The 12,801-nt window shown below is 30.2% G+C and overlaps 1 protein-coding gene across 1 annotated transcript in view; it reads left to right on the top strand.

Moving 5' to 3' along the window:
• LOC143255695 (Kv channel-interacting protein 4-like) overlaps nt 1-9,343 on the top strand; it is a 107,447-nt gene extending 98,104 nt beyond the window's left edge. The window contains exons 4-7 of the mRNA XM_076511755.1: nt 2,097-2,170; nt 4,557-4,769; nt 6,297-6,359; nt 9,056-9,343. Coding sequence (XP_076367870.1) covers nt 2,097-2,170; nt 4,557-4,769; nt 6,297-6,359; nt 9,056-9,103 — 398 coding nt within the window. The 3' untranslated portion in view covers nt 9,104-9,343. The remainder of the gene's footprint in view (nt 1-2,096; nt 2,171-4,556; nt 4,770-6,296; nt 6,360-9,055) is intronic.
• The last annotated feature ends 3,458 nt before the right edge of the window (nt 9,344-12,801 follow it).

The following is a 12,801-nucleotide window of genomic DNA, read 5'->3' as shown; positions in this document are numbered from 1 at the left end:
TAAATTTAGGGTTCCATCCCCGCGTCGGGCATCAAAGAAATATCCATTTCTGCAGCTATGTATCGAAAAGATAGGTAAACAAATTATTTTAATTGTTATTTACACATTAGATAGTTTGATACGGCTGGTTTGACCTTAAAAATACAAGATCTGTCAACTTTATTTTCACTAATTAGCTCTTATTGGAAATGTTAGATGGATGCGCAGAGTGTAAAAAAACAAAACGTGAGAATTGAACATTTATAAATATTACTTCATTTCACAATTTCACATTACAGATACAAACTGAAAGGAAATGTCAATTTTATAGTGTGGTGATAAGGAATTTGACCTAAGTTATGAATTAATAATAATGTACCTTAACCGTGATTTATAATGAAGACTGCTATTTGTTTTGGACAATGTTAACATGGCTATAAAGAATGTGACGTATAATATGATTTATTAATAATGTAATATAGCCATTATTTTGATTTCTGTTTTGCACATAAAAGCAAGTTGTAATATATAATTTGAAGAAAATAAAATCGTCTATAACAATAGCTTAAATGTCCACTGTTGTTTTCTCGAACAATGTACTTCTCGGTACATTACCTCTTAAATTTGGGTAAGTGGCTCATTGCAATAAGTTCAAATTGAAAGTAATGAAAAGGTGGGCTTTGAGTGGCAACCATTGTTTTGCATGTATCTGTAATACATTTTTCACGGTGCAGTTTGGATTAATAAAGTTCATATATTAATGTTATTCTCTACAGCGCTAAGAATCTGTTTCCAACGCAAGTTATCAAGGCGACCAGCAAAAATAATTCTCTATGACGCAGTATAGGACTAGACTTTGAACAAATTTCTTGATGATGGAATGAGTTCTGTTGATTATTTCTCTTTAAATAAGATCAGTTTGCAGCGGAAATGTGTTTTCTTTATCATGTACACATTTTCATCACGTTTCAATAAACCCAGAGCTACACGTTTCTATAATAACCAGTTCCCACTGAACGCGTAGAAGCAACCACTTTAATATCGTATCGATTTTTTTGAGGCTTAAAACTGTTCCCCCTGTCTTGTCTGGCATTTAACAAAATGGGTTAGTTAGGAGAGTCTCTTTCTTAATTCGTATGTCCTAGTTTTCAGTGAAACATCGGGTCGTTTTCTTGGTTCTGTTTAGTTCCAGTACTTATCTTAATTAGTTTTTACGTGTGTGTTTGTATATCTTCATGTGGTTAGAAGACTCCATTTTGATTCCTTTCTATATCTTACAATTACGTATCCGTCTAAGTCCTTAAATCTAATTCATTTGTTGTATCAGAAAACTCAGTTAGATCGTATTACCAACGAAGCAATTAATCATATATATATTTTCAATAAATAATAATTTTGTTTTTTTAATTTGCATCAACAAACTATCTAAATCTATCAGTATAAATTATTGTATAAAACAGCCTTTGGTCAGTATGAAACTTATTGTTTTTGTTTGTTCATTATTTATGTCTTGACTCAATACGATCTGTTGTTTACGCACACGTGTTCCGCACCTTTCTTAAACGTGGAAAATATATTAAACGCTCTATGTTCTACACGTTTACGAACACGTTTATTTATAATGGATCACTTGACCAGAACTTTTGACTGATTTGAATGCTTGTTTGATTTAAACGCCATTTGTTTATAGTTGTTTTTTTGTTGTTATTTAATTTTTTTTGCACATTTCAAATTGTGAAAATATGGCGCCCAAACAAGTGAAGCGTAAATTCAGCAGAACACGGCAAATTGTCGAGCGGTTCATGTTTTTAACATCAGATTGACTAACTTATACTTCAACCCTGTTTGAGTTTTTACTCAGAAGTCGATTTTGTCAGGTGTAATTTTCTGCACAGACCGAATTGTCATTCAGCCAAAATAACTGATGTAAAGGAAGTAAGTATGGAATTACTTAAGAAAAACTTCTATAATTCATTTAGATGGGATTTAGTAGTTTTGCAAGTTTCTATGCTTTGACAAATAATTCAAAGTTGTCAATTTAACTTCACACCTTTTAACACCTTGTTTTTTAACTTGTATCATTTATTAAGAGTATATATATATATCTTCTCTTTTAGATGCTACACAGTACGCTCACTATGTTTTTCACACATTTAAACAATCAACACATAGTGGAACACTCAACTTCGAGGTAATAAAACCTTTACATTATAAAATCAGTATATTTCTTTTATTATTTTTCTTTAAAATAATATCTCTCAGTTTTTGTTCCTTTGATGCTGAATTACTTTTTAAAAGATTCATGTTTGGGTAAGGTGATTTGTTCGATTTTATCTCTGAACAATAACGAAATATTTTATGTTGTTTCATATTTTAAACTTAATAATTGTATAAAGAATGCCATTAACAAAGTGTGCTTATATGAACTGGAATTAGAAAGAAGTGAAGCGAAACATCATCGTGCACAATAGAGGAAATTTCAGCCTATGTAACCTCAACATGAACAAACTGCATAAAAATTCGGAAACCAAATAATCAATTTTTATGAAATGAGACAAAGAAAATTATCTATTTATATTAGAATGTTTATATAAAGTAACTAAAATAAACCTGTGACACTCTTAAAGCAAAGATAAAAATTAATCTAATATTATATTTTATTAATTAAATTAAGTAGTGCTGTTAATCACAGAAATAATTATTGTATCTTAAGTCAGACTAAAAATTAAGTTTACCACTATTACTAACCAGACAGAAAAAGTTTGTTCATTTAGCACCTTACTTCAGACTAATAACACATTCAAAAGTATCACTAACCAGGCGAAATTATTTATTTAATACAGAGTTCATTTCTAGTAAAGCTGCTATTAAACTGAAAACTAATACAGAGTTCACCTCTAGTAAAGCTACCTATTAAACTGAAAACTAATACAAAGTTTTATCTGATTTAACAGTGTTGTTTTGAGCTATCTTTTAAATGAGTCATTTTTACTAACTAGAAAAGCAAAATTTATTTAATACTCAACTCAAGTAAACTTGCCTATTAAATCGAACAATAGCACTTATAAGAGAAAGAGTTTTGTCTAATTTAGTATCGCTATCTTGAGTTACATTTTAAATGAACCACTATCAATAACCAGAAGAGAAAGGGTGTTAAGTAAGACTATTTATTAAATTATACGGTTTCGTTAACTAGAGAAGTAAGTTCATGTAATTTAAAACGTATAATGTAAATTATACCAAACAACAACAAAAAAAAAAGTTGTTTATTCGTCATCGTAAATAAAGCTACGGATTTATTTAAGTAACAAATACATACTAGACAGAAGTTTGTCCAGCTTAGTATTGTTAATTTGTGCATGCCATTAAATTATCCACTATCATTAAACAGACGAAAATGGTTTGTAAAATCAACATTTTAAGAAAGGCTATTCATTAACTTAATCAGTATGACTAACTGGAGAACTAGGTTTATCTAAGTAAGTAGTAAACACATTCAAGAGGTAAGATAAAAGCACCCTACTTTATACGGTGTGTTGTCATAATTTTTAGGTGCTAGACAATCGTAAAACTTTTCTCAACTTAGCACCATACGTCATGCTATTCATTAAGTTATCTGGTATTAGTAAGTTATCCAGCATAATGTCATTTATGATTGAATCTTAACTGTGTTTTAAACACTAAAGGGGTTGAAATACGAACATGCATCCTTGTATACATATATAAATGTATTTTCGCATAATTCTCTTTAGTTACAAATACTTCTCGGTAACTAAAGTGCACTGTTCTGGATCTTGGTTTCCATGGAAACACTGAGAAGTAGAGGGGCTGCTGTGCTACTACTATACAATGAAACGAGTGAGCACAGACGAGTCAAGATACATTGAAATGCAATACGTGTGTTGCTTGGTTTATGGACATCTATAAATGGTTAAGTTGTAACATTAACGAATGAAAAGTACCTAAAATACGTATAGGCATTACGCTGAGTTTTACTATTTGCATTGTATAATATTAAAGTTTGAATAAAAGGTTGTATCTTTAAGAATATAAAGTAATACATTTCTATAACACATTTCCTTAGAGTTAGGAAATGAACGTGAATTTATTTCAAAGATAATTAAAACAACATCTTCTAAGATTTGGTAGATTGTAGGAGAGGAGATATCTACACACCTGTAGATCTCTGTGGTTACTACCGATCTATGTTTGAGGTATTAAAATTTTTGTAGAAGGTTCCATGTTGTGGAGACTCTTTACTCGGAAGTGCACTTTAATCCTGTTACACAAGCTGCATTGAAAAAAACAATGTTTCGTTGTACATCACTAGAAGACACCAGTGAATTAAAGATTGAAAGATGTTAGCGCTTTTTCGTGAGATAAAAAAAATAGATGTTTATGAAAAATAAGAAAAAATAGAACTTGTTTAATTATATTTTCTTATAAATTACTAGTCTTCGTATGTAACAATTATTATAATTATAATAACGTGATTTAAATTAATTACTTATCGTTACTTAATTATTATAGTTCAAAGTATTTTAACACCTGGTAAGTTATACCGTATTCTTCTTTAGCAATTCATTGGTCTTCTGTCTCGCTTGTCACGTGGGACTATAAAGGAGAAACTCAAATGGATCTTCGGTTTGTATGATATCAACGGCGATGGCTTTATAAGTAAGCAGGAGATGCTGCTCATTGTCAGCGCCATCTACGACATGTTGGGACACTACACGGATCCTGCTGTGGACGAGCATTCTGCTCGGGAGCACGTGGAACGCGTCTTTCATGTTAGTATATAATATATCTTGACTTATGAGATCTTGTGCTCGCGTTTGATGCGTAATCGATAAATGGATTGCTAGAAATACGAAACGCCAGGTGTCTTCTGTGATGTTTCACCACAAGTATAAACGAGAAAAAATATTTTCGCCACCTGTAATAATCAACAATAAATAATTGAAATTACCTTAATGTTTCGGTTTTAAATTGATATTAGTGAAAGAAAAAGGATATAATAATGGTTAGAACTTTTAAGAATATACATAAGTCTGGCAACGTTTGTGAAATGGAAATCATATATTGATAAATGGAAAAGGTAATAAGATATTATCAAATATTTTACAATATACGTAAATCTCACCCGGTATTTAAAATATCGAATAAGATTTTCTATTAATGTTTTATTTGGAAGTTATCAATTTATTAGTAAGCCTGATATGAGCTTTCACACTACCAATCCCACTCTGCTAGAGGTTCAGAGATATTTCAAACATGGGTCAGGCGATTCGTATTACGTAGCTAGCTTATATAATACAATATAATACTTAACGAGAGGTATACGTCAAATACATAGTATGCCAATTTGCAAGTATCCATAAATATAGACACATCCATTCAAAGTATCCTGCCCACCAGTGGCATAACGGTATGTCTGCAGACTCACAACACTAAAAATCGGCTTTAGATACCCATAGTGGGCAGAGAACAGATAGCCCTTTGTGTAGCTTTGTGCTTAATTCAAAACAACAACGTCAAAGTATCTCATATTTTCTATTGGTGTGTATTATATATTTGTGTTACATGTGCCACATGACATATAGTTTTATAACCGTGGTAGTGTCATTCTTAAGTCGTTATAATCTTTGTAGTCCCATTATTAAGTTTTTACAACACTGATAATGTCATTATTAAGTTTTTATAATCGTGGTAGTGTCAATCTTAAGTCCTGTTAATACTGGAAGAATCAGTCTTAAGACTTTACAGTTTTGGATGCATTAAGTTAAATATTCTGTAGTGACTTACCTAGATATTAGGTTAGGTCTTTCCTAATTCCTTTCAATCTGAAATTTATAAAGTAAAATATACCCAGTTCTCAAACCAAACCTTATTTGCTGAAAGGATTCTAGCTTATGTTTTTCATGCTGTAATGGCATACACATTTTTCCCTAAACAACGTTATTGTTACGTTCTTATGGTTTTACACGTAATCATTCAAAAATTTAGCACTTTTTTTTACTTGTATTATCACACTCATTTGTCCTTAAGGTTTTAATCTTTATATTTAATTTTCCACACTGCCATACCTAACTCTTGCATTATATTGTTACCATTCTATGGTGCTCTATCTAAAATTTACGTGGCATTGTTTCCATGTTTTCATTGTTCTGGCACTTTGTACTTTACCTATCTATAGTGTACTACCTAACTTTTATGTGTCATTGTTTCAATGTTCTTATTGTTCAAATACTTTACTCTTAACATTTCTGTTTCATTCATTGTGTGTTTCCATACTTATTTTTTGTTTTCCTTTACAGCAAATAGACTCCAAGAAAGACGGGCTGATTTCCTTTGATGAATTTATGGAATGGTGCCAGAAGGTATGGATTAATTTTACACTCATCTTATAGTAGTCCATAAGGTATCAAATATCCTTAACATAGTCTGTAGTAGTACTCTTAATTTTAGTAGATTTTAAGGAGATTTATTGAAGGTATTAGACTAACTTTTAGATGAATGGTGGTTACTATACATTGCCCCTGTTTTTAAACGTAGAATACTTAAACTCACTATTTTAACATATCTGTGGTATAATGTTTGAAGGTTCTTGTTTCATGACCAATTGCCAAACTTATTAACTTTGTTACTGCTATGAATTAAGAAATTCCAGAGAAAATTAATATTGATAGAGTTAGGTAAACAAAATCAAAAGGAAGGACTGCGTTAAAAACAACAAATACAAACCTCTGACTAATTATATTAGATAGTTATAACCAAAAACAAGTCGAAACAAAAATAAATTAAAAAATAAAAGACGCTGCACTAATTGGGAGGATCTCAGAGTACAAGCTATAATGTTATATGTTTATATAAAATGCTTTTTATGGCATATTCATTTCGCTAATTTAATAATAAAGTTTATATTTATTAGTATTAACGACATGTAGAAAATCGAGACAAGCAAAGGAGAACATCTTGTAATCACTAATAATTTAAGTTTCTGTGTGTACTTTCAACATAGAAAACTAACCAAGCAGCAATAATCCAATGAAAAAACATAATTGGAAACTGAGCTTTTATTGCACATTTTATTCTGTAATGAGAAAACGAAAATTTTTGGATATATTTTCATTACTGAAAATACTAATTTCGATTAAAAAAACAACAACTCCAAACCACTAATTATACTGCATTAACGTAAGGGCAGCTCTATGAAGAAATCTAATACTACATATAAAAAGTCAACTGGTATTCTGTTATGTCAGGTACTGAAGCTAACTAGGTTTCCGTTGTCGAAATAAGAAAGATTGTTTAAGCTTATGTTATGTAAGTTATGGAAGGTTATCTAAGTTTTATTTGAAAATTTTTGTACAAATTGTTAAAGGTGACAATTCAATTATTTATCTTATGTCGTGAGAAGTTGAAATAGAATATTTATTGTTAGAAAACTTCCGATAAAATTGCAAAAAAGAAAAACACTAACTTAACGCTTTTTCAATTTCACATTTTAGTCTAAAGTTTCAAATTATAACACTTAAGTTCGTCCATATTTTATTCATCAATAGTTTGATAATATTTAGGTATAGAGCCAATATTATTAATAAATCACACTTCAATTATAATTTTACAAAATATATTACCTGCATCTGTAGTTAGTTAAAGTAAAATTTATTACTTACAGAAAGAAGAACGACTTTATTAATATACACCAAAATGAAATAATTAGGTACAGTTGTATAGAAAAAAAAGTTTAAACGAGACAAGAGAAATTATTGTGTTAGTTTTTTAGAGACAATATATTGTAGTGATGAAACAAACAATGTGTGTGTTTTTCGTATAGCAAAGCCACAAAGGGCTATCTGCTCAGCCCACCGAGGGGAAACAAACAAACAAAATAAAACTAAGAGATATGCTCCTCTCAGTAACACAGCTGTATGTCTAAGGACTTAGAACGCTAGAAAGGTCTGTGCTTAACTGCAAAGAAACATAACTAAAAGACATCTTAAAACTCCGATGTTTCAAACGAAATACTTTGAAGTACGATAGACAAAAACAGGAAATATTTTTCAATTCATGCTTTCATTTACCCAATATTTTTATCCATTAATTAGGGTTATTCTTTTTCTCGTAATCCAGACTTTAGAGTAATTTACTTTTCGAATCAACATTTTCAGTGTGCTTACACGAAATTTTGATTTTTATGCTAAGGTTATTCTGGCATTTATATTTACAATCCTTTTTTTCAGAGATGTTTGAACATTAATTTTTCTACTTGTTTTCTCTTGTATTTACCAGAATCGTTGTATAATATTTTTGGTATTCCTCTTCTATGGTGAGAAAGCTAGTGTCAGTTGCTATTAGCATGTGTTCCAACAAGCTCCGTAGCTATTAGAATATTACCTAAACGTACAAGAGCAACGACCCGCTATAGTTGTCATAAGTATTTATGGTCTAAAAATATACATTTTAAATAATAGTTTAATTATCCAAGAATACATTCTCCTAGGCCCAAAAGATTACGCTAGTACTTAGTCTGAAATAAGGTAAAAGGTACCAGTATTACCTATCACCCGTTTTCCTGAAAGGTCATCAACAAGCAATAGAAAAATTATAAACACTATGTGTTCTTTACTTACAAAGTCTTAAAGTCGATACTTTTACGTATTATATGTTATAATATATATATTTATATGTGAATATCGTCTGTGTGTATGCTATACATACGTATAGAAATATACACAAAGTAATTTAATTAACCCACGTTACTATATCGCATTTTCTCATTTACTGACTGTTACAAATACACGAAGCTGTAAATAACATTTTTTTTTCTGTTTGGCAGACGAGTAAATCGTCCAGAAGCGTATCTTATAATATTTTTGTGAAGTGTTTTTAATAACTATACAAATTTTCCACAAGCACTTTTTAACAATTGCTAAACGATTCAAGTATTACATAAAGTAACAATGACTTATCTATGGGTTTAAGATAAAGATTATGTTCAGTAAATGTTCAAATTGTTTTGTGTTTACAATATAAACATTAAATTTCCCTTCTTTTTTTTCTCCTTTCTCAGGATGAGAATCGCACAAGAAGCCTCTTTATGTTGGACACCATCTTGTGACAGGTATATATGACTAGGAAGTACGTCACGAAAATAAGGATCTCTTCTCAAGCTTTACGACAAGATTTTCATTCTCTGATGTGTCAAAATACCTGTGGCGCCATCTACCGCTGCCATCGGATGAATCTTGTTTCCCTGACATTCCTAAAATAAATCATAGACAAAAACTTAATATTTGTACAAATACTTGATTTCATTTCTTAGAACCTCATAGCAATATTATAAAATTGTGATACTTCAGTTATATATTTGCCTGATTTATTGAGACAACAGGAAATTTACTTTGATAAAGTTAAAAAGTTCAGGGTCTTTTACAGTTGCCATTCGAAACTAGTTAGAGCTCTAACTTTCATATATGTATATGTATGTGTGTATATATATATATATTTATATGACAGTAGACTCGCCATTGTCTTCCCTCACATATTATTTTCTTCTTAGTTTTAAGGTGTATGTATATATTAGAGATTTCTAATTTTTTGTTGTATAGTTACCGAAATATTTAGTTGAAAAAGAAAGTTTTAACAGTTGGATTTTTCGAAACAGCTCGTCTATCGAACAGAGTAAAATGACGAGTCAAATGTATGATTGCTAAAGACTGTTAACTCACCTTTGGTTATAGAAGTATTTTCACATTAAGAGCAATATGCTAACACTAAATTACAATTGCTATGTGTATTTTAAAACCACAGTAGAAGCCTTAAAACGTACTAGAAAAATTAATATAACTAATATAGCAGTATTAAGCATAGTTCCCGATGTTTAAGACGGAGAAACCTTTTAGATATACATTTAAAATAAAGCTATAGCTTAAAGCCTTCGTTATAGTGCTACATGTTCAACATTACAGCAAGTATTAAACACTTGTTTCATACTGTAACATAAGTGTTTATTACTTGCTGTAATGTTGAACATCGAACACTTATGTTACAGTATGAAACAAGTGTTTAATACTTGCTGTAATGTTGCAAAGCCACATCGGGCTGTCTGCTCAGCCCACCTGATTTTAGCGTTGTAAATCAATAGACATGTTGCTGCACTAGCGGGGGGCAATACTTGCTGTAATATTGAACATTTAGCACTTTTGCTATAAGAAAACACACATACCCACACAACAAGTATTAAACTCTTCTTTCACGCTATAACCAAAGTGTTAGATATTCAACTTTACAAAAAGCATTAAACTCTTGTTTCATGCTATAACAAAAGTGCTAGATATTCAACATTACAGCAAGCATTAAAGACTTTTGTTTTAAATTATCAAAAGGCTTTGTTTTCTCTGTTGCTTAAGAACAAAACAAATAACCGAAGAAAGTCGAAACGTTGTTCGCTCTTCTATGTAAAATATTTTCTCAACCCAAACGTGCCGTTTTTGCATATATATTTCTCTACAAGTGGGTTTTCTCGACATCATTGAAAACAAATGTTGTTTTGCTACCGCATCAGGAATTAGTGTTTCAGTATCATTTTCAGATTACATCAAAACCTAGTTTCTTCACACAATAAACAAGTAATATATGATGTATATATATACATGTATATATAATATGTAATGTGGTAAAAAGTTGTTTAAATACTTCACAACATTTCTGACTTAAATAGTGAGGATTTTTTTCGTTAATACAGAGTAGTATTATCAATATCAAACAAGCTCTTTGTCCTTCACAACAAGAGAACTTTGCTGAATATGTGATGTAATATCATGCTGTAGGGACAAATTAGACATAAAAATATCTGAATGCTATATGCTCTAATGCACATTAAATACACTGTCCCGAAAGCAACATGTTTCCGTACCCTTCTCGTACGCCTTACATAAACAGTATAAAATCATGCCTTTTTTGTTAGATTAGCATTTTTAAACACCTTATATATTATATATTTCTTGGAAGGCTTCGCATCTCTCATTGTAAAACACCAAACCTGTTAGCTTGGATACCTCATTGGATTACCTACATTGGTATTATATTTTATTATCACCATGCATGCATCGTACCTTTCTTTAGAAGATAAAATACCTTCTTTCAGAGCTTAGTAGCTCGTGCCATACTTGCAAAGGGAGCCAGCCATATTATCTGCCTGCAATCGTAATCTTGGAGTTCTCATATTTGCACACGTCACAAAAGCTTACTTCACATTCCCCTCCCAAAAAAACAAACAAACAACAACAACATATTTCATTAAAAACTTGGAAGGTCATTATACCTACCTTGCACATGTTTTGTCATACCTTTTCTATAAGCTCATGTGGCTCATCACATGCACATTAAATGTCTTTTCTAATGTGAAATAAATTACTTTGATTTATCAATATAATTTGAATATCCTTGAGAACGTGTTTTTTATTACTATTTCATCTTGGTCATACAAATCTTTAACGTTTAAAAGATATTTCAATTAGTATCTGCATTAATATTCAAAATTAATTTTGTTACTTGATATGCTGGATCATACCTATAGAATCATATTGACTTTATTTAATAATACATATCAGATACAATAAGAATAATAATTTTGACATGACATGAGTATGAAAAAATTCTAGACACTTGAACAAATGAAAAACAAAGTATTGTGTATTGTGAATACTGCTTTCATTTTTTTCTCAAAAATCATTCATATAACAGTAAAAAGAGTGCCACTTTCCTTTTATAATTATTCTGACATTATGAATTTCAAGCCGTGAAGATTAGCTTAAAATAGCTAAGTCATGAACTGCCTTATACTTGTAGTCCGTTAATATCATTTGAAATGTTTACTTTTTTTCACTTGATAATTGATATTGTGGTAATTATTAAGAGTCTAATAATAGCAAATATTATGCTATGACGTTATGCTTGAAATTATGAGAGTAGATATGACGTCATATTGTCGATATTGAATTTGATTTATTGGTATTTCAGCTCCTTCTTCCGATAAGAACCTTTGTGATTAGCTCTAAATGATTTATGTTCAGCAGTTTGAGCTTTGTAGCTTACATACTGAAGAGTTTTTAGCACAACCTAAACCGCTTGCTTATTCAAAATCAAATATTTCTTTGAGTAACGTTAGACTTAAGTAATGAGTAAAGTAGCGCGCGAGTAATATTAATAGTAACTTTGAATTTTTGCATTTTAATTTATTTGTAAAAGTAATAAATACTGCTCTGTCTTTTGCTATACACGGCGCATTATGGGATGGAATTGATGTTTAAAACGTTTAGAAATCTTTTCTTAATTTGTCAAAAAATCTAGAGTTATATAACCTTTACAGAAAACAATAAAAATAAATTTAACAAATTCTTGGCATGTTATGAAGCACAGGTTACTTACTACTATATTAGTCCTAATTACTACTGGAAATCATGATCTGTCTCAAGCAGCTGAGATAAAATTACATAAAAATTAAAACATATAAGGTGGTGATGGTTATTTGTTCATGAACAAACCACCTGAAGATAATATCCCTTCTACCTTAAAATTAAATTAAACTTGTAAAACGCGTCTTAGTCAGTTTTAATTTACAAACTTAAAAGACACTACAAAGCAAATGAGTTGAAAGATGAATAACTCTATGAGAAAAATATTATTCTTAAGGTGAATTTTACATCAGTATGTATGACTATCTACTTAATTGCTTAGAAAAGAATATAAAAAAGTTCGAAAAAAGCTTTTTAAACTTAACAAGAATAGATAATATTGTATAATGTCTGATTTCAT

Source organism: Tachypleus tridentatus, chromosome 7 (genome assembly GCF_004210375.1).
Source record: "Tachypleus tridentatus isolate NWPU-2018 chromosome 7, ASM421037v1, whole genome shotgun sequence".
Classification (NCBI taxonomy): domain Eukaryota; kingdom Metazoa; phylum Arthropoda; class Merostomata; order Xiphosura; family Limulidae; genus Tachypleus; species Tachypleus tridentatus.
Note: the sequence above shows the minus strand (reverse complement) of the source record. Positions and strands in the feature narration are given on the sequence as shown.